Below are 25,043 nucleotides of genomic sequence, written 5' to 3' on the forward strand. Positions count from 1 at the left end.
ACAAGGCAACCAGCCGGCCAGTCAGTACGCTGATCAGCCTGCATCCGGGATGTAACATTATCTCTGAGGACTATTTAATATGAAGGTGAATGTGCCAGCAGGCTTCCGCCACTCATCCAAGCAGTCGGCCTCTAATGGCCGGTCTGGCAAAGAGACAGTAAGCTAGCCAGCCAGCCTTCATACAGTACATTATCCCAGCAGTCAGCTAACCTGCATATAGACTTTAGTAACATAGGAGTTTTGCTGTGAAGGTGAAAACTTCAGCTGGCTTGAGAATGAAGATGGACGGTGATACGACTGTCAAAAAAATCAATCAGTCAGCCAGCCATCCCGTCCAGCAATCACTGAGTCAACCAGTCAGCCAGTGAGCCAACCAGGCAGTAAGTGAGCAAGACTGTTCGCCTGCATGTACAGTAGGTAAGAGAATCCCTGAAGGTTTTCACAGCGTGAAGGTGAGTGTGTCAGCAACACTCCAGCCAGGCAGGCCTCATGGGAGAGAAAAGGGCCCTCGTGGCTGTCACTTCGCTACACTGAGTCACCTTATTCTCAACCATATCTTCAGCTGAGAGGGCCCATCTGCGCTAGCTCTGAATCGTAAGAGCTAATACTGTAGATTGTGAACCGACCTGGCAATTATCAATCCTTTGGCTTGGGTTTGACACAAATGAAAGCAACATATTGTTTTTCTTTCAACACTCCTCAAGGCCTCCTGGTGCATTGGCAGGATGGAATGGGAGTTTTGAGTCTGCTGTATGTCATACCATCTCTCAACTTTGATGTCACTATCTAAAAAGCACTATCTGCTTTTTAAAAAATAAGCTTTGAAAAGTAAAGCACTCTTATTTGCTAATTTGGGGCCACCTTTTCCTGATACTGCAATAACCAATCCAGCCATGCAAGCACCATGGCAAAAGATGAACCAATTCTGTCTGAATGATTGAAATGGTCACATTGATCTTGAATCATGCATTTCTGGCCAGTACGTGCTACAAGGACATACTGAAATGGCCCAGGACAACTGTGGTACTTTGCTTTTGGAGACCTCAGTGTGTGATACCTATTCCAAATCCAGCAATTTCAACCAGGACCATAAAAACCTCCACCATGAAGCTCTTGTGGGATTTGGCGCCGATTGCTCAGCCTTGATATTGCAAGATATTTGTGGCCCCGAAAGAAAAGAGCACAGCATGCGGTCGGGATGCAATCAGGCACCAGCGACAGGAAAATAATGATGTACTATCAGGATCGGTGAGCCTGGAACATCGGATTGAAACGCCTCATGGTGACAGGTCAATGTTTCTCGTCAAACCATTAATATGACAATTCCCCAAAGTCTGGATACAGTAGGAAAGGAAAGGAAAGGAAAGGAAAGGAAAGGAAAGGAAAGGAAAGGAGGATGGGATAGGAGAGGAGACATACACCGAGACAGGCAATCATCAGACAAATGAACTGTGCTTTTGTTTGTTTTTTTCAAACAAGTTAATTTGCTCTGTGTGTTTTGGGAAAAGGAATTGATTCCTGGAGGGACCAGGCAGGGATCGAAAAGAGGCTAATCATGATAGAGCGATAATTACCCCTGCAGTGTGAGCATTGAACAATAATATTTGCTCTTGTCAATAAATCATTGCATTATCTAATGAGCAAAATGACTATTAATATCTCTAGAGGACACTGTCAAATTAACTATGTTTAACTCATCATCACATCGCCACCACCATCATCATCATCATCATCATCCATCATCATCATCATCATCATCATCATGGAACTACAGATGAAAATTATCCTCTGGCTAACTCTGGCACATTTTCCTCTTCTAATGTGCACTGTCCCTGTCAAATAAATGAATAAATGAAATGAAATGAAATCATCGATGCCATCACCACCACCATTGTAATCACCGCTATCAGCATTAACACACAGCCACTATTATCACCACACCCACCAAAACCCAGTTTTAAGGGTGCTCCGATCGATCGGCCACCGATCGTTATCGGCCGATATTCGTTCTAAATAGTTTGATCGGTGGTCTCTATAAAGGCCGATCAGATGACGCAAAACACGCGAGACAATTTGCGCCGCTAAAATGGCTTCACCGGTCTGGCAGTTCTACCAGGTGTCTGAAAAAGACAATACATTTGCAAAAATGTTAGGGAGAGACGAGTTGGGAAGAGATCCAAACAGAAGTAGTCTCTTTGTGCGGTCTCTCTCCCTCTCTCTCTCTGTGTGTGTGTGTGTGTGTGTGTGTGTGTGTGTGTGTCGCGCTCTCTCTCGCTCTGTCTCTCCCCGGACCCGTCTGTTCGCCTCCCATTGCACAGGCGGGCGTGAGGGATATTTTTTTTTCCATGCCAAGAAGACGACCGGCTGAAATCCCAAAAAGAAGAACTAAGGGTTATTAACGTTATTCGGAATACAGCTGGGTTTCCGAGACTAGCAGATTAGCTGTATATAGGCTACTGTAGGTACTAGTCAGTATCCACTGAGTGGACTGAAAACGTTAATATTTACTTTTTAACTCTGACTCTGAATGTTTGCTCCCTCAATCCAGATTAATATTGGAAAATATTTTGTTATGTTGCAGTTTTCATAGTCTCTAAATTTGGAGTAAATTGATAAAGGCCCGGTGTTTTCTGTCTATTGGAATTGATTTTTGTTGCCTCAGTAGGCCTATATATATTTTATTGTTCTAACTTGGTGTGTTGTGCACATTTAGCTTTTATTCTAATTTTTATTTTATAAAATTGTATTTATTTTATTCTACAGGAAAGCTATATTTGTTAAGCTCTAAGCTGCTCCCAATAACCAAGCGTAGGCTGCTATGGTTTAAGTTGTGTCTCTAAGAGAGAGAGTGGAATATGTTGCACATGTTGCCTGCCAATAAACAGTTGTCAATTCATGATACTTTCTCATCTCTTAATTTTAATACTTAATATACAATGTTGTTAAGAATAGTTAAATAAATAAATAATGCTACACGATGAATAGAAGGTTTCAAATAGACCCCGTGATCAGTGATTGGTGATCGGTATCGGCCGATACTGCTTCCAGTGATCGGTGATCGGCCCCAAAAATCCTGATCAGAGCACCCTTACCCAGTTTATTTCCCTCCGGCAGAAGCCTAACCGGTCCAGTGAGAGGTGACAGAATGTCTGCTACGCTCCAATCAATACTGTAAAGAATCAATACAGTCTTACACAGAGGTCAGAGGTAGCCTTCCCCTCCCCAGGGACATTTTAGGCATTTTAGACTAGAAAATGGGGTGACAGGTTGTAAGGTAAAACACCAATTCAACTCAGACTCCTTTAGGTGGGGTAGAAAGGCTTTTGAAACAGCATTTAGAGACCATGCGACACTGAAATCTCGCATTGTGACCGATACAAATGAAATTCTTGTCGGCACAGTGTTGGCTCCTCTAGTCACAGAGGCACGCCTATAGTAGCTGTGACAGTCTGGGCAGTGGGGTTGTTCATGTGCTTTAGACACATGGTCACTTTTATTCAGGCTGATATGTCATGCAAAGCAGGATTTAATGGCATATGACAATCATATGACACTCAAATCAGTAGAAACAAATTTCTTGAATGCAACTAGCTGCTCAGTTTAAGTTCTTAGTATATCTGCACTATGAGAATGACAATTCGTAACATTTTGGTTGCCAGATACAAAAATGTACAGGAATTCATCTCACCAGGACAACAGGGAATCACATACAGTGCAGAGAGACAGTGTGAGACATACTTAACTGCAGACAGTAGACTATACATAGGACTTCACATACACCTTCAACATTTAACAGTCTATTGATATGTGCTATCAAGCAGCACGGCGTACAGTATGCAGCTGTAGAGGGAAATGCAGTGGCGGTCCTGTAGTGCATTGGTTCAGTGAACCATGAGGAAGTTGTTCTGAATAGAATGAGTTACATGAGTTAAATCATTCGCAGTGGGAAAACCTGCATTCCTACAGTTTAAGTGTCATATCGTCCCATCCCTCGACATTGTAGTAATACAAGATGGTGTGAATATTGCTTGGATAAAACTAAATAGCAAGGCAGTGAATAGTGACAGTAATACAGTTTACATACAGTTCTATATTGGTGAAGAGGAGTCCAGAGATTGTAGGGATTATTGACTTTGCCTCAGATCCCCTGAGGCCAGAGATGTTTGAAGTCTTCCCCGGGTGACCAAAGCACAGGGTGGGAATCATTTGTCCGTCATGATACTAATTACTGTAATCAAGGCTGTACTGAAAACTCCTGATACAGCCCCACAGCCCACTACAGGGATAAAGCCCCAGGGCTTCTTCTTCTAACCTCAGCCTGTACAGCATGTTTCGGTCTGATGCCAGCATGGTTAGGTAGGTTATATTAACAATGTAGTTAACATTACAGTTACAGTTACATTACAGTTACTAGTTATCTCATCAGTAATCAGAATACATTATTTAGGTAACGTAACAGAAAACAGTTACATTTTTCTTTTATTTAGTACGTTTAATCCCAACCCTGGGTACTAGTATCAATATTTTAAGGAACAAAGTTACAGATGAATGATTAATCTGCCAATGTTTACTTATTTTTTATCATGGTTTCCTTTTTTAATTATTTTGATCATTTCCTCGTATTGTTCACTGAAATATATCATCCAATATAATAAGGTAGTAATGAAATGCAACAAAATTTAACACAGCTTACTTACTACTAGTTTCACATTGGAAACTCTGTATAAAAACATGATTATTATTTTAAACAATATATTATCATCACAATGTTTTGATGCTGTCTGCCTGCTTCAACTTGCATCACGGCATACAAAGCAGCACTTGAGCCGCTCCTCTCTGCACTGTACTACTGAAGAGAAATATATAGCAGCGACCAATGAAAAGTGACAGAAGAGCAGAGCAGCACTTCAGCCCTGAACACTCCCTGAGAGCCTCATAAACATCCTCTTCATCACTGCTCTTCTCTCTCTCCTCCCTCTTCTCTTCTTTCGCTCAATCGATCGACAAACTTTTTATTTCTCTCTCTCTGTCTCTGTCGCTGTGGGTCATCCGCTGTACTCTGCTCTTTCTCTCATACTCTCATTTCACTCCCATTCTTACGTTTGACAAAAGCTCTTACTTGCATCTGTCTGTCTGTCTCTCATTCAATCTCTTAACTTTTCCCAAGAGAAAAAAAAACTGTTTTGTAGGGATTGGACGATATGCATATACGATTCGATACGTGATATGGGGTTCAAGATTAAATACAATCACAATATGATGTAATAAATAATTGCTGGTTCCTTATCATTTCCACTGTAAACCTACCAGTAAGCATATTAGAAGCAGGTCACCCTACAGATCTACTAGTCTAAATAATGCAGGACTCTCCTTTTCACCACCCTGTACTATAGAGCTGACTGTAAACCTACTGCTGTTACTGTTTATTACCATGCTATTTATTTTTTTACCCAGCAGCACTTACACAATCTCACACTACCTACCGAGTGTAAAATTAACACTTGCCACCAGCCAAAGCTAGTAAATTACTCCTAGGCAGATAATCATTATGATTAAACAGTAAAAGAGGCAAGTGAATTCCACAAATTCCCCCATCTCTATGGACAGAAGACAAAACTGTTAACTCCAACCTCAGGAAATATGTCTAAATTCTATAACGCTCCTGGCATATTTCATGCATGTCATGGCCTATTAATATCGAAATGATTCCCTATTATCCTAAGAGGTGGTATACTCAACTCAGCTACACTGCTGTTTGTATTGCTTGTCTCCACCCACTGCACAGTTCATAGGCTATTCAGGTCAATGACTTTCCAACCAGGCCGTACAGCAAGTTATTACAGGTAGGCTGGTTCACAAAGACTTGGTCAGGATTGGATAGAGCAGGATTACAAAAATGCATCGCCAAATTATTCTGGAAAATTTACAATAATCTGCTGTGTAGTATTAGTATTTCTAAATCCAAATAATATAAGGTAGGTGGAATGAAATACTGTAGCGCTGTTGAATCTTGGCCTAAAAACAAGGTATATTTTGGTGAGATCTGCATATCAAATAGGTTTTGAGTTAGAGGAAAAATCATTTGAGGAGATTAATTCCAAAATAAGATATCTACTATTTGGCAAAAGTGACACCCACTCTTACAGAATGATTGACAGCACAAACTTAAAACGAATTGTGGTATGTTTTAAAATATAGTGGGTAATATACACTTACACTGTAGAGAGATTGAATGAGAAACTTCAGGTAGGCAAGTATTTTTTTTCCTCAGTGTAGACTCATTAATTTTCCTTACCCTTAGCCTATTCTTATTCAGGGTCATGGGGGATGGAACCTATCCCAGCATGCATTGTGTGCAAGGCAGGGGAACAGCCTGGACAGGCTGCCTGTCCATCATAGGTAACACAGACTGACAGCCAATCACTCACACCTATGGGAAATTTAGAGTCTCCAAGCCACCTGAGTTGCGTGTCTTTGTACTGTTGATATAGGGAGGGATAGGGAGGTCAGAGGTCAGGGTCAGTTATATAACAGTGAAACCTGGAGCTGGTAGGGATGCAGTGTATTTTTTCCATTAAAAGACCCTATCCTCATATAACTTAGAGTAGGCTACGTCAGTTTGATGATGTATACACTGAATGTATGACTGATTTATGATGAGTTATGTCAGCCTGAAATTGTGTGTAAACTCCATTCCTCAAATAAAAAGGCGGCTGAACTGAATTTCCACTCAATGCACAGACAGTTCATGCACGGATATAATATCCCACTTATCCTACCTTGCGCTATGGCTATGGACTCGAACCTGTGCAGCTCCCGCAGCAGACAGGTGCGCTCCGAGGGGTGAAGGCTATAAATAAACTCCTTGGCTCCCCGGGGCGAGTTGAGCGGCTCCATCGGCTCCTTCATAGGGTGTGTGCCCAGGTTACACCTCTGCACCAACACGGAGGTGAACCGGCCCGGGGACGCTACGGGGGCCGCGTGGTGGCTGCTGAGGCCGGCTCTGGCCAGCGCGGTCCCGGCTCTGAGGGAGAGGGCGGGCCGCAGGACTCTCCGCAGGCAGGGCAGCATCTCTGGGATGGGGGGTAGAGCAGTGCCTGATGGAGAGTAGAGAAGGGCAATGTTATAGGCCTGATATATCTCCACTTTGTGCCAGCAACACACGAGATACCGTTTCAAATGCTAGCTTTTCCCTGCGATTTGAAATATTCGCCTTAACGGTCGCATTTTGAAAACAACCAATAAATCGCGTCTGCATCTCTGGAGAGAGCCTGGGTTATTTAAGGGCAAAACGCGGGCCTGGTAGTAGCAATTACACGAGTTACGACCGGCTCGACTCAAGCCTATTCTACCCACCTTTGTCTTCAAGATAACTGGGATAACCTACCTGAGGCAGGATAGGGTGCGATAGCTGTCCAAAATCAAACAGCAACTTGGCTTAGGACGCACCTCAGTCGATGCTGCTGTCCCGTCCGACAACCTCCAGTAGCCGTTACAATACAGCCGCTGCTCTCGACGCATACGCTTCTTCTTTATCTGCTCTGTGTCCTTTTTTTTAAATTATTTTTTTAGCTATACACAACACACATGAAAGAGCGAACTGGCTGCCGTAGCGTACAAAATCACATTTTTGCGAGCGTAGCCCCGACTGGTGTGAGCTGCGGTCGGCAGGATGGAGTGAGCGCGAGGCGGATGGGAGGGCAGGTCAGTCCGCTCAGCCCCCGAAATATTTTCCAATGGCAGCGCTGCTTTCCGCTGTGCGTAACTCTGACGGCGCTGCCAGACGTAAATGCATATGGACACTGGATAGGAAAAGTCTTACTGTACGCTCATGCTATATAGGCCAACGTGCTACCGTGACGGAAAATGACTCCAGTAGTATTCCTATAGCGACTGACAGTGACTTTATGATTTTTGTGGAATTTTTGATTCCCTATGGTATCGATAATATTTCTATAGGGACTGACAGTGTGTCTGTGCTTTTTGTCTTGTGTTTTAATCTCTCGTAGTATCGCTAAATATCAATATAATATTCGTATAGGGATTATACACTAGGTAGGCTCTACTCAGTAGTGGGTTTATTGACCGTATCTTGCTTTATGGCATGTTTTTATTTATCTTCTATGGTATCACTATAACATCCCTATAATATTCTTATGGAGTTATAGATTTTTATGGTAGGCTATTCTTATAAAATGTATTATCGGCTTATTATTGTTCACTGTGGAAAGGGTCAGTAGTATGTAGTCAAATCAACATCTTGTGTTCTTTTTGATATATTGTTGGTGCTTTACTGTTATGAAACGTGTTCTAATCTGTTATGCCCAAAATAGAAACGTTTTAGTGACACCGTAGGAAATAAAAACACCATAAAGTAGCCTATGATAAATTCACTATAAATCACTCTATAAGTCCCTGTAAGGAGCGAATATTAATGTGATACAATAGAGATAAAAAATACCATTACGTATGATAATGTCACTATAAACTCACTACTGGGTCCTGCAGACACGCTACAAGCCCCTTTAGGAATATTACAGTGATTTCTCTTCAGGACAGTAGTGGGCAGTGGAGCTTGTTGCAGTGAGATAAGGGAGGAGGGTGTGTGTCTGCTGGGCGTGTTCCCATCCTTCCCTTGGCTCTCATGCATGTGAGGCATGTGAGCTATTCAAGCAGAGCACACACACACACACACACACACACACACACACACACACACACACACACACACACCCCGAGCAAATATGACAACATGTGGAAGTTATTTTCTGTTATTTTCTACAAGAACAGTGGACGTGGGCAAACCAAGCCTATTTTCGGCCAGGAACTGGGTAGAAATGTCATTTTCTACTCATTATTTAATGCTTTATTAATCTCTGAACATCAGTGGTGAGAGAGACACATTCATGATAGCTTTGGTTGTACTTTTATTTATTAGACGACTGTTCAGCCTTCTAGGGCACAAAGAAAGGATGGGAGGAGTGATGATCGAAGTAAAAATCTGAACATTCATCTTAATAAAGATTTAGGCAACAGTGACTTCTGGTGGCGAAAAGCAAGCACTTCATCTGTCTTTATCCTAACATCCCGCTGCTCAGTCACATTTGATGGCTTTTAGTCGTGTATTCTTCACTGAGACAGTTTAAGATGGAAAAACAATCATGGCATCCTAATAAAGTGTCAAAAACACCAGGATATTCACAGACCCCTCTGCTGGAAAATATGAATCCAATAATGCAGAATAATAAAGCAGCAAAATATAAAATTAGCCATTAAAAAAAGAGCTTTTCATATACATTAATACACATTCTTCATATTTGTCATCCAGCTGTCTCGTTCCCTTAAAGTGTGACAACAATCAACACATTTTGCAGCTAATACTGCACACTGACTTTTCTGCCCACATAGATATGGAAGTTTGAGAGGATCAGGCAGATGGTTGAACTCTGGGCATATTCTACCTATCTTCTCAAAATCATATTTCCTTTATTTTCCATATTCCAGCGAGACAGCAGTGTTGTAGCTGCTGAGTCCACAACTGGGAGGAAAAGCTGCTACATCCATAGGACACGAGAAGAGGAGTGCACTTGTAGGTAGGAAAATGTTTCACAACAGGCTACTACTACCTGTTTTAAAGCTAGGGTAGGCAATTTCCTTTAGAACCATTTTGGTTATATTTGTTGAAATTCTCTTTACATCCTGACAGCCATCCATAAATCAATAAATCCGGTCTCTGTGGCTGTGTCAGGCTGTCCCAGGCCTCGTAATCAGCCACTCCAAAGTCTCAGGATGACTGGAGAGGGACAACCAATCAGGACAGCTCTTCTGCAAGGAGGCCTCCCGCCCCTGCCTGTCAATCACACATGCGCAGACAGTCCAAGGGGCAGACGGTGGCAGAGGAAGAGATGGTGGTGGAGGGGGAAGAGCAGGAGGAAGAAACAGGAGCGGAGGTTGTTCAGTAGGAGCAAGACCCAGAAAGGCCGGAAGAAGAAGTTGGGCTATGAGACAAAAATGAAATTGTATCCCTGGATCTACCTTGGTGAATCACTATTAGGATGTAGGATAATCTCATATCTCATATAATGCTCAGTTTCAAAAAAATTCAGCTCAGCAGTTTTTCCACAATTTGCACCATTTGCATTTCAAAACAACTAAATTGACATATTTCATGTGAAGCCGGTGTCTTTTTAGGTATCTGCTTTCACTTTACACAGGAAAGTAGCCAGCTAGTTACCAGTTTGCTTCACTTCCAATAACACTTCAACACTGACTCTTCATTCAATTCCTGTTTAATTAGTAAAAGGCAGACTTAAGTCCAAGCAGGAGAACTGTAATTATTCTAATTGCAGTTGGATGCTTAGCAAATATCTCTAAGACTTGGCAGAGTTTATTTTCTCATCGCTGCCTGTTTAGTTCATTATGCCCATTTGGTAGACTGGACAGTTTGGATATCTGAGGTTCAGAGAAATAAGGCTGATCTGATCAACTTAGTCTCATCACTGCCATTACAAATCATGAATTTTCATCAGGTGTTGTGCATAGTTTCAGTCAGATCAAATACGGTTTTCACAAAGAATTGCTCTAGGTTCATTAAAAGCACCTTGGGCAACAGAACACATTATGAAGTTATTTTATTTTTACTGATGTGAATTTCCTCCCAGGTTGCCAAACGTTGGGAACACCTGCTTGTTGAACACCTGCTTGTTGAACGCCACTCTCCAGGCTCTGTACAGCCTCCCCAGGTCCTGCGCTGATGTGATGAGGCAGGAGGCGCTGTGGAGCCCCAAAACCAAAACCAGCCTGAAGCTGCAGCGGTACAGCAGAGCAAGAGATCTTCACCCCACACACTAGGCTACAGGTTGACTGAGCGGTGCATTGCTTTACTGACTGTTCCCTTGATATTAAAAGCAAGTCATGAATACTTATGCTCTCAATTTCCTGTTCTCTAGGTATTATGGGGGACTGTATAAGGCAAGGGGTGAGGGGTGTGGTTTCCACTCCAGTAAAAGTCCAATCATCTTTGACTTTTCATAAAAAAAACTATTTTCTATAATAAGTTGAGGAATCCAATGGAATTCTTTTCAATACATCCATTTCTATGCCCACATATAAGACATTTTATGACCAAGTGCACTTATAACTATAAAATCTATTAGACTACACCTTTAGGTCATTAAACCACGTTAAGCTGTCATATTTAATGGTTTGGGGGCATTTACTGCATTATTATTTTATTACAAGTATTTCTGTTTTTTACCTAGTGTTTTTCTTTTGATGGTAGTAATTAATTAGGATTTTTCTTTAAATTAGATTTTTTTTCCATCAGTTTTAGGTAATTAAACCACATTAACCTCAATCATTTTCATGCCATCTGCTATTAGCTGATCTTTGGTGGCAGGTGATGTCACCACAAAGATCAGCCAATAGAAGATGGCAGTTTCAATAGCATGCTTTTTACCATTAGATGTCAGGCTTTACACAGATTTGTGTTTGGGGTTTAGTTACTCTTTCATGTGGCACTTCATCTGCATTCAAAGTTGTTGTGAGAGTGAGTAGTGAGATTTCAGGTTCTCACATCCCATCGCCTATTGCAAAACCCATATACCCATTGCATTATATTAATAACTTTTTTCTGACTGAAATGTCAGATGGAACCTTATAAATCGTTTAGGAGAGAGAAGGCTATTTTGAACAAAAACATTACCAATTGCAAAACCACACAAACACTTGATACTTTAGAAACAAATGTAACAACAACTTAAGATCCAACACAGCTTTTACAGTGTGTACAATGTTGTAGTGCCATGTACAAACCACCTATAGAAACAAAGCTATACAGGGCGGTACATTATTTTGGAGATATCATTGCTGATATCTTTTATTGAGGGAAAAAAGGGAATGGGGGTGGGACAGTCAGGGTGGTTTAAAAAGGGGGTAGGGGTGTGTAAGGTTCTTGAGGAAGGAGTCACGGTAGGCAGATGACTTCTTCCAGCTCCACCATTTGTTGGCAGAAAGGCTTGTTCTCCTGCTCACAGGCCTTGAGCTTGTTGGCCTGCTCCTGCTGGTAGAGAGTCTTGTTCCCTTGGCGGGGGGCGGCCTTCTCCTTCTTACAGATGACAAGCTTCTTCTTCAGGTCTTGAATCCTCAAGTCCTGTCCTCTGTTGAGCATTTTCTGCTCCTCCATATCCCGGCAGAGGGCCTCCTTCTCTTGGTGCAGGGAACAGTTCTCCTTCTCACAGTCAGAGAGCTTGTTGACCAGCTCTTGGATTCTCAAGCGCTCCTCTTTCATGTCCTCCGCTTGTTGGTGGAAGGCTTTAACAGAATTGTTCTTCAGGAGATTAATCCTCAAGTCCTTTCCTCTGTTGAGTATTTTCAGTTTCATCAGATCCTGGCAGAGGGCCTCCTTCTGCTGCTCACAGACTTTGAGCTTGTTGGCCTGCTCCTGCATCTGGGTGCTCAAGGCCCTCTCAGTGCAGATCATTTCTTGGTAGAGGGCCTCGTTCCCTTGGCGGAGGGCGGTCTTGTCCTTGTTACAGTCGACAAGCTTCTTCTTCAGGTCTTGAATCCTCAAGTCCGTTCCCCTGTGGAGCATTTTCTGCTCCTCCAAATCCCGGCAGAGGGCATCCTTCTCTTGGTGCAGGGAAAGGTTCTCCTTCTCATAGTCAGACTGCTTGTTGACCAGCTTTTGGATTCTCAAGTCCTCCCCTGTCTGAAGCCTTTTCATGTCCTGTTCCTCCTCCACTTTTTGTTGGAAGGCTTTAACAGAATTGCTCTTCAGGAGATTAATCCTCAAGTTCTTTCCTCCTGTCCGAAACCTTTTCATTTCCTGCACCATGAGAAAGGTGCCCTGCACCTCCTCATGGGCCTTGAGCATTTTGGCCTGCTGCTGCTCCTTCTCCTGGGTGCTCAAGGCCCTCTCTCTCCGAAGCATTTCTTCTAGCTCCTCAATCTTTTGGCGGAGAGATTCATTCTCCTGCTCATAGGCCTTGAGCTGGTTGGCCTGCACCTGTACCTGGGTGCTCAAAGCCCTCTCCCTGTGGAACAATTCTTGGCAGAGGGCCTCGTTCGCTTGGCTGAGGGCAGCCTTCTCCTTCTTGTTCTTCAGGTCTTGAATCATCTCCTCCACTTGTTGGTGGATGGCTTCATTCAACTCCTCAGAGGCATTGCGTTTGATGCCCAGCCCCTTGGCCATCAAGGCCATGTCTGTCTGGAGCCCTGTCAGCTCCTCCTCTGTATCAAATAACAGTCTATATCAAAAAAAGTTCTCTATAGTCTGTATCAAATCAGTATCAGTCTGTCTGTAGTAACAGTGTGTATCAAATGAAAGTTTGTATCAAAAGAGTCTGTCTCTGGTAACCGTCTGTCTCTACCGCTTGTCTTCTCCACCTGTGCTTCTCTTGTGCGTGCTGCTCAGTTTTATTCCATTTGGTTCCAACTACGTTATAATGGCCATGGCGCGCATAGCAGCGCAGGCGCCAAACGTTCGAAGACAGTTTGGGAAGATTCCACAGATTTAAATGTGTTTAAACGGGGATCTGAAGGGAGGGCGGACAGGCGAACGAGGAGAGCCCGGATTGAGTGAGGCAAAGTCCGCGTGGGTAGTAACGGACCATCGGGAACTGCGCTGCATATTCTATGTAAAAAATGTAGGAATAGTATTGCTGGAAACCCTGTTGATCAGGAGTTGGATTACTGTTTTGGTGGGGGTGAAGTAATTTTCTCAATAAACAGCCTAATTAATAAGTATAATAAACGTGTCTTATTATTTAGAAACAATTATGAAATAAATAGGTAGCTATCTAGTTGGACACCGCGCGCCGCCCAACTCGGTAGCGCACAACCGAGGTAGGAGAGGGAGACTTTTGACCCAGAGCACAGACAAACTACAATAAAATGAAAGGAATGGTGAGAGAAATGCCACTTTAAGTGAATAAATATTGCTTCGGATGTACTGTAACATGTTGAAATGTACAATAAATGAGTATTTTTATTGGATGTTAGATGAGTACAAAGTTGTATCTGGTGGTTACACTTCTTTTTATCTGGTAGCATCCACTTCTCCATGGAAAGAGAAAGTCTAATATTTGTTGTTTAATGAAAAGCCAAAATATCTGCAGTCTGTCTGTCATGAGGCTATTAAAGAAATTGTCCAGTCCATTTCATATACTGTAAACTGCGATCCATTGGATTTGGAACAGTAGTGAAATGGTTTTGTGTCATTCTGTAAGTTCACTACTGTACCTCATATTTTAAATGTCTGGAGAATACAGAACAAATTTACAGTTTTCTTTGGCCCAAAACTTATGGGGGACACTATCTGTTATTTTCCTTACTACTTTATGAAAGCGGAGACACTATGAACCTATACACGTGTTAGTAAGATTTACTATGCTTGCCTTGGTGTTCTATTAAATATGTGCCTGACGTTTATTCTGGTTTTTGTAGTATAGTCCTAATAGAAGTGGTTGGTGGTGATGAGACTGATGATGATAATGATGATGATGATAACACTGTGTCTATTAATGTTAAGATGTCGTTATTTAGGATCATCTCAATAATTATTTCTAGCCATTCCTGACATGTCGGCAAACTTGCGTCTAGTTTGAGAAGGCGGGAGTGAATCATTGAACTTGGACATGCGCAGTTCTCTGTCTTCTTCCCTGAGCAAACTACCTATTCAAAACACAACTACGGCGCGCTCCACCCAATTGGCCTGCGCGCGCGGCCGAGCCTGATAGAGCAGAGCTATCCAAATGGATAGCGCGCGCGCGCGCGCGCGCGCGCGCTACCCGACTCCACAGCAGAGCTATCCAACATTTTTGGAGGTACTGAGCTGTTTGATTCATCTGCTGGGAGCATGACTGCTGCTGGATGCTGAAACACTGCTGTTCACTGCTCTATCAGGCACCAGAGGAATTCCTGACGATTCAGACAGTTAAACAGTGTGTGTGTGTGTGTGTGTGTGTGTGTGTGTGTGTGTATTGCTGTGCCTCCACTGACTATCAGTGTTTCTGTTTACTTTTAAAACCAGGATAGTGTAAACCTTTATCCCAATATCCTCATCAGTCTATCTACACCTGAAACACTGAATATATAAAGTACCGTATTAGGATCATATGCTTTCTCCGTCCAGTTCAAAGCTATCATCCCTTATTTCCTCCGTCTATTAAATCCACTTCAGTCACACATGTCATTTCGCACAACGAGCCAATCAGCAAGTCAGAGAGCCAAAGCAAAACTGATGCTTTTATTATATTGCTAAAGCAGTCATTACACAGAAAATATCAACCTTTTACTTCCTGAAACAGATTGCATCATATCCTGTTGAACTGTACAGGGAAGAGAGAGAGAGAGAGAGAGAGAGAGAGAGAGAGAGAGAGAGAGAGAGAGAGGTCAACTCTCCTCACAAATTACCAACTAAACAACTAGAAAGCAGGTTTAAACATACTGCCAAACCCTCACAAACTATAAACTTCTTATTCATAGGGTATACTGACATTTGGCAACTTCCAAATAATATATATATATATGCTATCAATTTAAATATCTGGATGTCTGTAAATGGAAATTACAGGTTGATAATATCAGATTTGAAGTTTAATACAGGTGGACGGACATGAAAAACAATAAAATCAGTTGTCAATATTATGTAGAAGTGAATGCTGGGTCTCCCAAAACATCTCAACAGTGAGACTGAGCAACGTTCTCACATTATGGGTTCCAGTTGTTCATCTTTCCTGTCACTTTCCACTGGATTATTGAATTCAAAATGCCATGAAAGAAATCTTAGAATAGAATAGAATAGAATAGAATGGTACAAAGGGGATTTTCACGCTAAAACAGTTCAGGGAAACCCAGGTCAGATTAGGCCAGATGTAAAAACTCACAAGCACAAAGGTGGTTTAGCAGATAAACTGTATGTTTCCATCACATCTGACCTCAGATCTGTAGTAAATAGTTGGGATGCACTTGATTTCAGCTGCATTTCCACTCAAAAGACGCTCTAGTTCAATAGGTGGATGTTCCCGCTTGTTCCAGCATACTTCATGTCGTCAATTCACTTTCAACTCAAAATCAGAAATTAGGAATCATGATAGGTTGATTATTCAAATACTGAAAGGCTTTTGGCGCCTTCTGATGCCAAAAGTCTTTCAGTATTTGAATTCTCAAGAAAATCCACTTCCTTGACTGAACTGAAACCGAACTGGATCCAACGCTTTCTGCCTTTAGCTTCTAACTCATGACACTGATCAAAGTTTCCCTCCGTTCTGAAACTAAAAAAATATTTTCAGCTTCTGTATTTGATCCCATGTGCTTATTGTGTTGGTGCTGAGAAGATAGACACACGTTTTACTATAGCTGCCCTCTACTGTGAAACTGGCCAGCTTTATGTGGGCATTGGTACTTTTCAGTTCATGTGGTCCTGAGGTGTGTGTGTGTGTGTGTGTGTGTGTGTGTGTGTGTGTGTGTGTGTGTGTGTGTTGGGTTGACGACAATGCCTGGCACAAGGAACTTCAAATGAATCATAGCAGAGAAGTCATAAACACTTAAGTGACACTGAAAACAAACTGATGTCCAACATTATGGGACAGTACATGCATGGAGAGAGGAAACCACTCTATTACTCTGATAATCTGATGAGTATAAAAATAGAGAGAGAGAGAAAGAGATTTAGAGAGAGACAGAGAGAAAATAAATTAAAAAGGTGTGAGTTCCTGGACTAACTAGTACAGTCGAGTAATATTTACAGTTTCATACATCTTATATAGATTAGCCGTGGTCTCACAGTGCTTCAACTGAAATACATATCAAATGACAATACATACAGGCTAGAGCTCATTGACACTAACTGCTTTCAGCCTATTGTGTTAAAACACTGCAGTCAGAGGAAAAGCCTCATATCTCCAAAAAAGTCCTATTTTCCACATTTAAGGAAAGAAAAAGTCATTTTCAGATTGACAACTATGCATTGCTTAAATTATACAATGGGTTTTGAATAGGTTTCTTAGGCCCTAAGGTGATGAAACTTGTACATAATGGACATTGTCACTTTAAAAAAAAAAATTCAAAAAGGCCAAAGTTGGAGTTGGGAGGATTTCAGAAGACAGATGTAAAAAACAACAACAACGACTTAATCAGAAGAAATAAGCAACTAGCAGAGGTAAGGCTTCATGCGTTTTATAGAAGACAACAGAAATGTTCAATATACAGTATAACAGCAACCTGATAGAACAATAAAAATAGTATGGCATTATCAATTGCAGCTTATAACTCATAACTTTCAAAACATAATTTTTGCAACATAAAACACTGTCAAAGCTCAATAAGTGGACCTTATCTTTAATAAAATGTCGTTTAATTATATTTATAAATTTGAATTAATGTTGAGCTTTAACATGGCACATATCTACACTTTGACAATTTATAGTACTGTTATGAGTGGCGGTATGGCTAATAAATGCTACTGAAAGATAAGAGGGATAATGTTTAAACATAAACCATTTAATAACTCTACAAAAAGCTCAGCGTGTAGTTATTGCAGATTAAACTCATACAGGAAAAGATTATGACAAAATAAAATCAATTGATATCCCTACGTGGGACAGTTTGTTTCACAACAAAAACTCAACAGCGATCACTGTATGAAATCAAAAAACATCCCATTTTGGCACCCTGGAGGAACAGGGGGAAGGGAGAGAAAGGTGTTGGACCAGAGAGCGAGGACGGGACAAACTCCTCAGAGACGTGCAGGATTATTTACAAATCATGTAAATACTAAACGAAGAACTAAAACCAAGAAGAAGTCTTATCTCTTAACCTCACAGCATCAACCGTGTGATGCTTTAGTCACTGAAGTCTCACTATTGCAACCATTGGAGCCATAACATCCCAGTGCGCTCCAATGTTGCTCCCTTGATGCCGACGCTGTGTTGTTGTTTGAATGATCTGTCCTTGGTTATTGCACTCCTGTCAAGCCACTGGGCAGTTAGGACGCCCTATCTGTCCGACAATGGTACCATGAGTGTCCACACATATAACACACACTGTGTTTTCTCTGTGGTAGGAGGCATACACACTGTCCTTGAACAACCCTCTACTTCAAGAAGAATACTGAGTAAAGGTGTCTAGGATATTTCTCTTCTGTCCTGTGAATCAACAAGATTAAGACACTTCCCTACAACATCTTAGTGCTTTGGGTAAGCGTTCCTCAGTCTTTTATTCTGGGACCCACATGAGAAACTGAGTCTCATCCTGGGACCCAAGCTCATAAAATGACTCATGTTGCCATATAGGGACCTACCAGGAGCAGGCCTGTGATCCACTTTGGGTCCAAGCACATGTTAAAGAACCAGGCTTTACATTATTTGTGATGCATTGTAAGCCAAATGCACAAATGTGGTCTTAGTGCTAAAACGCTTGGTGGGAATCCAGCACCTGAATACTGGTGTGTATGTCCGCCTGTGTGGTTATAAGGGGCAGCTGCAGTGGGGCATGCTCTGAGGAGGTGAAGCCTTACAGAATGGGAAAGGCATGGTGTAGAATAGGTGTGTGTTGACATATTAGCGCAGGAAGCCTTTTGACTCTGTACATCACATTTCTATCTGCTGTTTTTGTGAAGCCTTCCATCCCCTTTTAGGAATACGATGAGGGGGAGGAGCCTCACTTCTGTGCCTTTCGATGAGGTCACGCATTACTTGCCGCCCTGTCTCTTGGCGGCTCGTGATGACGTCATCACGCGATGCGTGGCGCGGAGCGGTCGTTGGTGAGGGTTCTCTTCAGCTTCACCCCCCTGCGGATGGCCACCAGCATGTTGCCATCCGTCTGTCCTTCCAGCCCTTCTTCTCCCTCCTCCTCTCCTTCCTCCTCCTGCCCTCCCTCATACGGAGGGGGCTGCTGGGTCAGCTGGTGGGGCGGGGTGATGGTGGGAGGGTTGGTTGATGCTTGACCACTCCAGGACGCCACGGGCAGCACGCCGACCTCCTCTCCTCCCGCGAGTGTCGGAGAGTCCGGGGTCTCCTCTCCTCCTCCTCCTCCCATCTCTTCTCCGCTCCTGCTCCCGTTAATTGCCCCCGGCATATCCGGCACGGTGGGGATTTTTACCGGGATAACGGGCGTACGGATGGGGATGGGGCCTGTGCCCAGAACAGAGCCTGAGCGGCGGGTGGAGGGTTTGGTGGAGGGGGTCCGGCGGATGGTGGCGACCCCGGGGGTGACTATAACCGGACCCTGGCCTGTAGAGTATGAGCCAGAGGCAGAATAGGAGCTGGATCCTGAATAAACCCCTTGGCCTGAATAGGAGGAGCCTGGAATAATAGAATAGGAATAATGATACCATCAATAAGAGCAATATAAGCTTAAATAATGTATCATAGTGTACAGTATATGAAGCTTTTCTGCAATAATAATAAGAAGACGAAGATGAAGGAGAGGATAAAGAGGAAGAATAAAAAGAAAGAGAAAGAGGGAGAGGAAGACATAAGATGGACTAAAAGTATTCCATTTTACATAACATTCACACATCTGTGATCCTATCAGTGTGCTCACCTGTAGGTGTAGATGGATAAGCCCCGGTGTGGATGGGTGTGGAGGGGTAGGGCCCTGCGGGGTAGGGCCCTGTGGGGTAGGCCCCCTGCCCGGGGTAGGGGCCCTGTGTGCTGGGCAGGCCGGCTGTGGAGGCTGGGCGCTTGGCCTGGAACATGCGCCGGTAGGACTGGCTGATGTCACTGTTCCTGGGGATGGTGGAGGACTTGTCAAAGTCAGACTGCTGCTGGTCAGACTCCTGGTCCCCGGCCATGGAGAAATAGTCGTAGTCCGATACTAGAGTGGAAGATAGAGAGTGCATATACATCAAGAGATAGTCTGATACCAGAGGAAGAAAGAGAAGAGGGTTGCCAATGTACTTTATACATGGTAACATAGTCCGATTGTAGGAGGAAAGAGGGAGGCAGGTAGAGTTACAACATATTGCTAGTCAAATACTATGAAGAGAAGACATTCACTTTAGTTATACATCTTCAGCCATGAAGACAGTAGTCCAAAAAAAGAAAGAAAAAGGAAGGAAAGAAAGAAAGCGACCAAGAATGAAAGCAAGAAAGAAAGCAAGCAAGAAAGAAAGCAATAAAGATCTAATAAAGAGAGAAAAAAGAAAGGAGAGTGTTTGTGAGTGGAGAGTTTGTTTGAGTGTGCATGCATCTCAGAGCTGCAGAGTGTGTTGGTCTGAGTATTGTAACCACCTATGTGTGTGTATATCTATGTGTATGTCTGGTTGTGTGATTATCTGCAAAGGTGTGTGTGTGTGTGTGTTACCTTGTGAAGGTATAGTGTCTTCAGAGCAGCAGGGTGTGTTGGTCTGGGTGCTGTAACCACTGGAGCACTGGATAGAGTCTCTGCTGGACCTCTGGGTGTCCAGCTGCAGACCTCTGGATAAGGCCAGGGCCAGCTCCTCGTGGGCCTCAATATCACCAGCCTGGAGGAGGACACACACAACCAACCAATGAAAAAACAGGATTTAGTAAAAGATCATCGGTCATTACTGAAACTGTCTGGATAAAGCCAGGTTCAACTCCTCACATAATGAATGAATGAATGGATAAGTGATTCAATTTGTTGGGGATGTGGAGAAGTGAATTTTCCATCAGCCTCAGTAAAGTGCTTGAGTTTTCAGGTGTGCGGTTGCCATGAGAAGAGCGAGCAGCATGAATCAGGCGTTAATGAATCAAAGATTGATGGAGACCACAAAACGGTGCTGAATTTTATCGCCATTAGCAACGGCTCTAAAAAGCATAGAGCTCACATAAATAAAGGAGTGAGTGAAAATGGTGTGAATGGTGACACCACTGGAATCTCTGTTTGATTTCAGAGTTGTTGAATGTTGAATGGATCAGTATAAAAGGAAGATAAGAAGAAAGTAATGAAGGTAGGTAAAGAATAAGAAAGACAGAAAGACAGTATAACATACACTCAATGGGTAGAATATGCATTATCAACTTGCTGAGTGATTGCTAAACTATGAACTATGGCTGCTTGGCTGAAAGCCTGACTGACAGACTGAGTTAATTCACAGGAAGAGTAATTAATCAGAAAATGCATACTCTCTTATGGGAGCATTTTGTAACGCATACAAACAGTATAAGACACAGACTGAAGCTGACCTTGGGAGGGGCAGCCACAGTCCTGCTCTTCTCCTCCTCTGAGGTTGTTGGGGTTGTTTGTGCTGCAGCTGGAGCTGGTGCTGAGGTGGGGATGGAGGCTGGGGCTGAGGGAGGGCTGCCGTCACTGCTGCTACTACCGTTACTATCCACTACAGCTGGAGGCTCCTTATCTTTCCTTCTCCTCAGCGTGTTGACCATAGGCTGGTCATAAGGCCCTGGCTTAGCCCAGTCCTGTGAAGCAACAAGACATTTATTGTAATCTTTCATGTTGACTCCTCACTTCTCACTTTCATCTTTGCCTGTGATGTTTGTCCAAATCACTCACCTCTCTCTCCTTTTACAAAGTTAAGTACAAACAAGTTAATTCACTCATTCCAACTTATTTACACAATGAAAATGAACAATGAAAATCTGAATAGGGCTTGAATGCTGAACAAACTGTGGACCAGGAGGAGGGGAACAAGTTGACGATGAAGATGATGAACCAACCTTCCAGCTGGGGACTCGTGAAGAAGGCACCATGTTGGAGCTCAGCGTGCAGTAGTGGGGGAAGTCTGGCAGCAGGGCTGAGATAGGACGGGACCAGGAGCGAGTGGGGCAGGAGGAGGAGGTGGTGGTGGAGGAGGAGGGGGAAGGGGAGGGGGAGGAGGGAGGGAAGAAGGGGAAGGCAGTCCCTGACCCTGAACCCAAACTCCCCCCGTTGCTAAGCAGGTAGGGGGGATCAGCTGGGCTGTAGTGGTCAAAACCATTGGACAGCTGGGGTGTGTGTGGGTCGGTGGGAGGAGGGATGACATCAAAAGAAACAGACAAATATAGGGACAAACATAATTATTTAAATGATAGGGTAGCAACACAGGTGCAAACAGTGCAAAATCAAAAACAACACACATCACTGAGGAGAAATGATTCAAATGAAACAATAAGAAATGCATATTGATAATATCAAACCAAAACACAAATTAAATGGGTCAACATTTTGGGAAAAACGAGATGGGCCCCAAACATGTTGAATTGAATGATGACTGGAGAAGCTGATGCATATGCCAGGGAGTTTGGAGCTCGCCTTGATCTTGGTGTGAAGCAGCACGAGAAGATAACTGCTAATAAGCGAGAGAGGGGTAAAGTGCATAGTGGGTTAGTGAGTGTTTCACCTTGTCAGTAGAATGCTGAGGTGTAGTAGCAGTAGCTAGAGAGGAAGGGGAGCTGCAGTCACTGTGAGGCTGACCAGTCTCTGACGCCTCAGAGGAGCTGGAACTGGGACAAGGCTGGAGACGAACAGCGAGGGCAGCCGCAAGCAGGGATAAAGAGAAAGAGAGAGAGAGAGGGAGAGAGAGAGAGAGAGAGAGAGAGAGGGGTGGGGTGGGTGCACAGAGGGGAAGAATTGCAAAGAATGACAGATCAGCAGGTAGACCAAGGGGATAAAAAAGTAGAGAGAAGCAGTTTGTTAGAGAGCAGAAGCAACATTTCCACAGTTCTCAGCACAGTTAGTTAGGAGTACAGCCAAGTGAGTATAGGGGCTGTATAGAGAGGTGCGCTGGGAGTCATACCAGCGTTAATTGCAAAGAGATCAGCGGTGTTATGTTAGAGGCATTGGATCCTTGTTCAAGGAAGGCACAGGAAAAGATCTCATTCCTAGGCTACCCTACCTTATTATTTTGGGAGATATTAAGAGAGACAATTACAAAGTATAAGTGTAGGCTTGACCTCTTTGGCCCTGTAGTGGAAACAAGGCTAATGAGTAAGCCAGGTAAGCCCTTTAATGGAAACAAGGCTATTCTTGCTCCCCCCCTTACAAACCTCAACTACTGTAACTACACCAAGAGCGAGGCTATGAGGAGACTGTACTGTAAATGGGTCAGGCGCTACCTTGCCAAACCACATCCACTGCATCATAAAAAGTTGGACATCTAACTGTATGAATGTATTCTGGACGGGGGAACTCTGGTTACTGGCCTAGTAACAAAACATCAACTACTGCACCCAGCCTCATGGTTGAGCTCAAACCACAAACCACAACGCAGACAGAAAAATCCCCTTGACCAACTCATTGATAATTATCTGAGAAACTGTTTCTAGATATTCTGAGATGGCAGATAAAAGTGACAGAATGAGACCTGCTGATAGAAAACCGCTCTCGGTTGCCTGTAAAACGCAATGTTGACGTTGTGATATTTCATTTGACTGTGATAGAATCCAACACGCAGCATATTTAAGGCTCTGCAGGTTTGACTGAACCGCAGCCTGTCACAGCGGTCGCCTCTTAAATAGCAGGCTGGGGTTGACCTGTATTGCCCTGGGCCAGAATGGAGGCAGACTAATTTCCTGGGCATTTATGCTATAATAATCGCAGCGAAATGACTTCACAATGATCACATACACTCACTGCTGCCAGCTAGCTGCCTTTCACAGTGGCTAGGGAGTTATAGGGTTAGGGCTAGTTGTGTGAATTTGCTGATCTTGGGTTCTCTCTCTCTCTTTTCTCTCCATCTCGCCAGTGGAAGCAAGATTTATTTTGTTTAATCTTTACTACTTCTATCTCTACTGCCGTGGGTGAGCAGGACTGGAGTAGCTATAAACCATAATGACAGTTAGACTCATATCACATTATACAGTGTAGTAACTTCAGTCTAACTTGTGGCTACGCAGGTGCTGCTAATTATGACTTAATTGCAAATCAAAGAGAATACTTGATTTAATAGTCTTGTCACACCATGTGTGTACAAGCTTGGATCCTAAATCATGGTGCAGCGTGGGTAGTTGAGAGTTTCCTCTTACCTTAGTTTCAGCCGGCATAGGTGAGGGCGACTTGGACGGGACGTACTGGTCCTGCGAGGAAGAAATGAAGCCCGAGTCGTGGGAGGAGATGCTGGAGAGGCGAGCCGGGGTCTGCTGGGGTAGCGTGGAGCTACGGTACCGGTGGCGGTGGGGATGGTGGTGGAAGAGGTGGTGGGAGGAAGAGGAGGAAGAGGAGGAGGAAGGAGAATGAGAGTGAGAGCCGCTGGAGCCCCTGGAGTCACTACTGTTAACGCTGTTCAGACTACTGCGGGAGGGGAAGGAGTGAGGGGCGAGGGTGGGGAAGAGGGGAGACAAGAGAGGCGGGGCGAAGAGAATCAAGTGCGCCGGAAGATGTAGATTGAAGGAAGGAAGGTGCAGATGGGGGAAAGAAGAGAATAGTAGGGAGGAGATGAAGGGAGAGGATTGGGGGCAGTGTGGAGGAGACAGGGTGGGAAACAATTAACACAGCACACCAAGATGCAGCAGGCAGTGACTGAGACCAAGCCAGTCAAAAGAACAAAACACACCAACATAACAGGCATGAAATCATAATGACACTTAATCACAGTCAGAAAGCAACAATTAAAACATCTGAGGTAGATGTTGTAAAAAAAATGTAGAGTATGAGTTGAAAATGGTAAAAAAAACCAAAACCTTTTAGCAGTAAATTCTGACAAAATATACATAATTGGCACCTTATTGTGCAAAATACACAAATACAAGGCAAACTAAAAATAATGTATCAAACTGGCAAAACCATACCTAGTTTAGACCGGCAGCACACTACTCTATCATGCACAAACAACATGTGTGCCTATTAGCCAAGTCACAAAATATGTCAAAATATGTCATTTTAAATTGCAATGCACCAAATCACAAAAGTAACATTCTAGCAATGATTTGTGAAGCTCAAATGTGATGGCTTGACAACAACATAACAAGCCATAAGCAATGCACTGTCAGGTGAAAACATTGCACCTCCAAAAAGTCACCTATACTGGAATTAAGATTTTTTTTTTGTTTTCAGATCACAAAAAGAAAAGAAAACCCCCAGAATTGGGGTTAAAATGTTTTCACATGACAGAAGCAAAGCAAAACACAACCCAGGCATTAAAT

The 25,043-nt window shown here is 43.2% G+C and overlaps 2 protein-coding genes across 5 annotated transcripts in view; both read right to left on the reverse strand.

Annotated features, from left to right (window-relative positions):
* Positions 1-7,551, reverse strand: part of LOC139922552 (transmembrane protein 65-like) — a 49,529-nt gene extending 41,978 nt beyond the window's left edge. The window contains exons 1-2 of the mRNA XM_071913065.2: positions 7,388-7,551; positions 6,780-7,097 (exon numbers count right to left, since the gene is read on the reverse strand). Coding sequence (XP_071769166.1) covers positions 6,780-7,071 — 292 coding nt within the window. The 5' untranslated portion in view covers positions 7,072-7,097; positions 7,388-7,551. The remainder of the gene's footprint in view (positions 1-6,779; positions 7,098-7,387) is intronic.
* A 7,697-nt stretch (positions 7,552-15,248) lies between these two features.
* LOC139922559 (protein MTSS 1-like) overlaps positions 15,249-25,043 on the reverse strand; it is a 69,151-nt gene continuing 59,356 nt past the window's right edge. Inside the window, exons 10-16 of one of the 4 annotated variants that reach the window (XM_078287235.1) lie at positions 23,928-24,057; positions 22,304-22,417; positions 21,642-21,908; positions 21,153-21,383; positions 20,308-20,467; positions 19,546-19,818; positions 15,249-19,304 (exon numbers count right to left, since the gene is read on the reverse strand). In XM_078287235.1, the coding sequence (XP_078143361.1) occupies positions 18,733-19,304; positions 19,546-19,818; positions 20,308-20,467; positions 21,153-21,383; positions 21,642-21,908; positions 22,304-22,417; positions 23,928-24,057 (1,747 nt within the window). In that variant the 3' untranslated portion in view covers positions 15,249-18,732. Of the gene's footprint in view, positions 19,305-19,545; positions 19,819-20,307; positions 20,468-21,152; positions 21,384-21,641; positions 21,909-22,303; positions 22,418-23,927; positions 24,193-25,043 lie in introns of all 4 variants that reach the window. The other 3 variants (XM_078287234.1, XM_078287233.1, XM_071913072.2) reach the window with 3 other exon arrangements.

This window comes from Centroberyx gerrardi, chromosome 12, assembly GCF_048128805.1.
Source record: "Centroberyx gerrardi isolate f3 chromosome 12, fCenGer3.hap1.cur.20231027, whole genome shotgun sequence".
Taxonomy (NCBI): domain Eukaryota; kingdom Metazoa; phylum Chordata; class Actinopteri; order Beryciformes; family Berycidae; genus Centroberyx; species Centroberyx gerrardi.